At 37.7% G+C, this 6,301-nt stretch overlaps 1 protein-coding gene across 5 annotated transcripts in view; it reads left to right on the forward strand.

Moving 5' to 3' along the window:
• The window catches only part of itsn2 (intersectin 2), a 98,514-nt gene extending 94,789 nt beyond the window's left edge, over positions 1–3,725 (forward strand). For all 5 annotated transcript variants that reach the window (XM_008116547.2, XM_008116546.3, XM_016996235.2 and 2 more), the window contains 2 exons: positions 203–376; positions 1,883–3,725. In XM_008116547.2, coding sequence (XP_008114754.2) covers positions 203–376; positions 1,883–2,040 — 332 coding nt within the window. In that variant the 3' untranslated portion in view covers positions 2,041–3,725. The remainder of the gene's footprint in view (positions 1–202; positions 377–1,882) is intronic.
• Positions 3,726–6,301: the final 2,576 nt, after the last annotated feature.

Genomic DNA, 6,301 nt, shown 5'->3' on the forward strand with positions numbered 1-6,301 from the left:
TAATGTGCAGCCATACATCTAACAAAATAGTTTTCACTGTATTGTCATTAAACTGAAGGTAGAGTTAACACAATGTAAACTGAATGCTAAAAAAAAGTAACTCTGGTGAAAATTGAACATTTTTACTGACAAGCTGGTTTGCTTATATTATTCTCTTTTAAAAGAAAGGTTTCATATATCTATTTCCCTTTTTTGTGTTAAGGAAAAAGTAATCCATACTGTGAAATCAGCATGGGAGCCCAAAGCTATACCACAAGAACACTGCCAGACACTTTGAACCCAAAATGGAACTTTAACTGCCAATTCTTCATCAAGGACCTTTATCAAGATGTGCTATGTATCACCGTCTTCGACAGGGATCAGTTCTCGCCTGATGGTATGTGTAGCATTTTGTCTATGTTGGTGAACATTATCACTCTTTGTCCCAGGCTAGTGACTGGAAATCAGTAGGGTGTGCATAGGTAACAACACAGAAAAAAAATCTACCAATTCTAATTGACAATTTTGAGAGAAATCAGATATAAAATCCCATGTTTCTTACCTCCATCACTGTAATCTTTCTGATTAGAAATATATCAGATATTGAGAGTAGTCATTGAAGATTTCTGTTCTGTAGTTTTCTAAACTGAGGCTGGATGGGCATCTGTCAGAGGTACTTAAGACTATGTATTCCTGCATGGCAGTGAGTTCGACTGGATGGCCCTTGGGGTCTCTTCCAATTCTATGATTTTGTGTTTTTAGGAAGGACAGAAAACTGTAAGGGGACAATTAGATTGCATTACTTAGAATGAGTTTTTTCCCATAACGTAAGATAATCACTCCTTTCACGTCAGCTACACTAATAGAATCAGAATGCATAAGGGTGAAGCATAAACCCTGCTAAATTTTGAGTGCATGCTCAGATTCCCCTTTAGTTGTCAACACAGAAGTTGATGACATGCCCTGCTAATTACGTTCTGGCATTTAGTGCAAATGTATTCCACTTGACAGCAATCACTTGCAGTGTTTGTTTAATTCAGCTTTAATTCATGGTGATCCTATGAATGAGAGACATATAGGAGCCTCAGTCATCCTCACTGCTGCCCGAGACCATAGCTTCCTTGATTGAGTCAATCCATCCATAATGTGGTATTCCATCTTTCCTTCTTTTTCTACTCTCCTGAGCATGATTTTCTTTACCATTCAGCCATATGTTCTCATTATATGTCCCTAGTGTGATAACCATATTTTAGTTTTTAGTCAGTGTTAAACTTTGGTTTGCTTTTAAACTCAGTTGTCTTTTTAGGAGTTCATGCTGTCCAGTTTTCACCTCCATATGTACAAATCAGAAATATCATGTTATGTTATTCTGACTTTGGGATTCGGTGATAGGTCCTTTACTCGTAAGGATATTGTCTTGTTCCATCATTGTTGCCCTTCTAAAGCGTAATCTGATTTCTTGCCTACAATTTCCATATTGATTAATAACTGAAACAAGGTGTAGAAAATCTTTAACAATGTTGATGTCATAATGAACCTTAAAATTATGTAATTTTCTTGTGACCATTATTATTATAAATGCCCAGCTGTAATCTTCCTTTATACGTTCTTCCTTAATATTAATAGTTTATATTCTTCTAGGCCAGTGGTTCTCAACCTGTGGACCCCAGAAGTTTTGGACTTCAACTCCCAGAAATCCTAACAGCTGGTAAACTGGCTGGGATTTCTGGGAGTTGTAGGCCAAAACACCTGGGGACCCACAGGTTGAGCACCACTGTTCTAGTAAGACAATATGATCAACATATCTGATCTTTTCGTTATACTTTAGGTGTAAGAATAACAAGAAAAATCAGACTAATGACTGTGCTGTTGATTTAATTCATGATTTTTCTTTGTTAAATAGACTTTTTGGGTCGCACTGAAGTTCCAGTAGCCAAAATCAGAACAGAGCAAGAAAACAAGGGTCCTACAACAAAACGTTTACTCCTTCATGAGGTTCCAACTGGAGAAGTTTGGGTGCGCTTTGATCTGCAGCTATTTGACCAGAAAACTCTTCTTTAAAGAAAAAACTGCTTTGTCACCATTGGAACCCACAAAAATGGACCAGATTGCTCTCATTCCAGTGGAAACGGTTCTACAAATAATTCTTCCTATCAGGCAGATATCCAAGTGTGATTCCTGTCACATAATTGCTTTGCCTGGTCACTTGTCCCGTATTTCTTTGATGCGTGTGCTTATGTTGGTGAAGAACTATGCAATGTAAAATGTACTGTACTGTATATATGATAGTGTAGTACACTGCCTTTCCATGTTGATATTGGAATTTTCAAATGCAGATGCCAACGTTTCCAGTTGCAGATGTGTTAGGAATATTAGGAACTTGGCATTTAAAAATGTTTTAAGTGTTATTATTTTGATTACTGAAGAATAGTTTTACTCAGGGCTAGAATAATTTCCTCTGCTGCCTGGAAAAAATAATCTGCTTGATTTTGATCTCAGGATATTAATTGTGGGGAATAAATACTAAAATCTTAGCACTTCAGCTTCTATGAAACACTGCTATGTTATTTTGAGGAAAAGAAACCACAGTTCTTTTTGGAGGACTGATACAGAAATCACAGCAGGCCAGCAAGCCCACCCATTCAGTGGGAATGCTCCCACATGTCCAAAGCCCTGCTGGATTCTTGCAGAAGGGAGGGATGAAGCTTTGCTTGCCCTACTGTCCTCCCGGGGGCTGAATATACTCTCCCCTGGGATAATAGGGGTGCTATTTTTTGCAAGAAGGCTCCAGAGCCTATTTGTTCCATCCGCTCTGATCATCCCCCTCTACATCAGACGGGAACACGTTTCTCCTGAGGTGTCTTCAATGTCCAATCCTACCATATCCCTCTGGCCTCAGAGAAGGGGGTCCAGTTTCATCTCTGGCCCCTACTGGGACACTTTCCCACAAACATATGGCTGCACCTTTAAACTCTCCTCCCCCCCAAAGTTCATTTAACCATTTTATAATCACTTCCGGGTTATGAAGAGAATAAGGGGGAGGGATTTACTTTAAATAAGATGTGATCTGCAATGATATAAGTATTTTTCACAATATTTGTAAAATATATGTAAAAAAAAATTAAACAATCCTAGATTTTGTTAATACCCATAAAACAAGCACCTTTAAAACCTTCCATAGGCAAAGACCCTTTAATATAAAAGTTGCACTTAGGTTTGTATAGCAAATAAAATAAGCTTATTGATGTAAGTTGTTTAATGATCCATATCAATGATTTTCTACAGGGTTTTTGTATTATGCTAAACATGAAATAATTAGAATACAAGAACTAAGGAAAGAGAAAATATAAATTAAGTTATGTTTGTCTCATGGGATCTTACAGAAGTGAATATGCAACAAGCCAGATCTTCCACTTCAAGTCAAAAACTCCTTTGTACAAGCCCTAGTCAAAGATATCCAGTCAAAGATATTGCATGTTGGACTTGCTTCTCTAATATTAAGAGCTTCTTTTAATTTAAAACAGCAAGCGCAGTTGTGTCCCTAAAGAGCTATCTTATGTTTTAACAGAATTACAAAACCAACTGGGATGAAAACATGTGTTATGTGATTCATGTTTCTAATGCTAATTAAAATTATCGTACATTCTTTGAACTGCCACATTGCTGGTAAGAGATGCTTCAGTTACATGTTTAATAGAGACAACGGTCAGGACAGAATCTCAATAAAACTTTAATCTATTTCTTAAGTAAGAACTGGTTTGCTTAAATTTGCCAGTGTTAAAGGCCACTTGTACTACTGTTTTCACAAGACATGATTATTTACATCTGTCAACTGAAAAAAACAGGAATAATCTGTGTGTAGAGAAATCCAAGTATCACAAAGCAAATCAGAGTGAATATAACTTCACAATTAATAGAATTGTGTATTTTGCTTTTCCTAATTGCAGCTGGCACAGTTACGGACACACTGTGGAAGAGGAGACAAGTTAGCTCCCAGAGGTCTACAGCATGTAGCCAAATTAGAATCTTCACCCATTCATTTCAGAAAGATGCTACAGAGAAAAGGGGCAGTCCAGTTGCTTTCCTGAGAAAGTGCCCATCCATTGTGGGTTTTTATCACACCAAAGTTCAACAGGATGTTTTTAATTTAGCAGGCAACAGCTTTCCCTCTTAGCTTTTCTCTTTTGAACCTTATGAATGCATAGTAATTTATCTGGCATTGCTGTTATTGCTTGGACCACAGCTGCCAGTAGCTCAGCAGCACCTGTACTATTAAAAAAGGATCAAGAGCCAGGTAATACATGTGAAAGCTTGAAAAGTTCATCTGGGGTAGATTAATAAGCAGAATGTATTAGTTGCTTTAAATAGGGGGAAACATGTCAAATGACATGTATTGCAAAACTGACTTGGAATCTTCATTTCAGTCTATGCCTTTAGATTTCACTTTTATGTGTAGCTGTCATCCAAATACTTCAATTTAAGATGGAAGTTCTTTACTTGGAAATTTATAGCTTGTCCTTGACATCTTGCTTCAAAATCAATGACATACTAAGAACTTGTTTTGGTTGCCATTAATTGAACTCACTCTCTGATAGAGGGCTGTGGTCAATAACTGAAGTACAGATGTGAGACCAACTGGATGAATGCATCGGGTGTTTTCTGTATGAGTTCTGGTCTCAGTGTGGAGATGCTATTTGAGAAGAAAGTTTAGCCTTAACCAAATTGTGTCCTGGGTTTTGTTTGGATGTATAAGTTCAAATCTAAGTGGATAGGTTTTCTTCTCTCAGTATTTCAGAGACATACGTGTTGCGTTCATAATCAACAACTTTCTAGACTAATATGTCTTCTTCATAATTAACCTATAGAGTTTGGTTGCTTGCTTTCTTTAGTTTGAGTAGGTTTGTGATACCATTTGCATATGAACTCAGGGAATGTAACTACTAATCAGTTTGAATAATCACACTACTGCAGCCAAGGGAGCTGTTAAACATGCAAAATATCTTGGTGCAAAAGTTTACAATATCTCAATCTTCTGCACTTAATTAAATAAAAGTACAGAGTTGCAAAATGGGTTACCTGTACTTGTGCAGTGCACCATTCTGAATCTTCTAGTTTTATTACATAAGGATAGCCTAAGCGTATGCTTCGGCATAAGTGCCAGAATCATGCAGGTGTAATTTCACTACAATTCTCAGAGATGGAATGGACCCTGTGTCAATGGTTGAAGGGCCTGCTCAAACAAGAAAGCCTTTAACTCGAGTCCTGATTTTTGCAAAAGGCTTGCAGTGGGTACAAAACTCAGACAGTGTCGTTCACCATAACACAGAAGGCAAGAGGCATGCCTGTCCATTTCAGCAATCTTTGCACCATAAGAGGCAAATTTTTGAAAGGAATAGAAGAGGACATTTTGGAAGAAAGGTAACTGATAAGCCATTAATAGTGTTGATAAATGGGCCAAATCAAACCAGTTCAGAAATTGCAACCAAAACCAAGAGAGTGAACGAAAGAATAATTACAATCCAATCCAGAAAAAGGGAAACAAGTAAGACAAGAGAAAGAATAACTCTGAACAGTTTCCCACAATGCTACTGATGGGACAGATAAAAAGGAACTGAAAGTTTGGGTGGGAACCTTGAAGGAATGGTGACAAGAAGACGCACAGGGTTATCCCCCAAAATGTTATGTAATAGCTGTGTAAGGCTATGAATGGTGCACTGCGCAGATACAGACGACCCCATATGTCTGGTTCACAGTACCCACAAAGAACCACTTAAGGATCTATTGCTATTTTCAAAACATGCACAATCAGCCTGCTGTATCCACAGATTTTGTATCTACGGATTCAACCATTCTACCCCCCCCCCCCCCCCCCCCCGCCCAATCTGAAAAGCAAACCTTGCTTTTGCCACTTTATAGAAGGGACACCTTTTTACAATTATTATGAGCACTTTCCACTAACACCTTCTCGGGTGTTTTGAGCCAAAAGAGCAACTAGTCTCTAAAGGCACCTAAGCTAGACTGTTTCTAGATTTTTGGTCAGCATCCCAATGGCATGAGCATAGTGACCTTCAAGCCACTGTCATAGCATTAATAGTTTGGGCAGCAAAACCCACTAAATCATGTCCTGCATCTGCTATATATTCTAACACTTTCCTAATTCTTGCTAATGCTTTCTGCAATTTATGAGAATGCAAATCCTCATTCTATGATTATTATTATTATTATTATTATTATTATTATTATTATTGTTTGTACCACTTCTGCATTGATCTTCCTTTTCCTAGATCAAATTTTTGAGAAACCATGTTCTTCTCCACACTGG

This window comes from Anolis carolinensis, chromosome 1 (genome assembly GCF_035594765.1).
Source record: "Anolis carolinensis isolate JA03-04 chromosome 1, rAnoCar3.1.pri, whole genome shotgun sequence".
Lineage (NCBI taxonomy): Eukaryota > Metazoa > Chordata > Lepidosauria > Squamata > Dactyloidae > Anolis > Anolis carolinensis.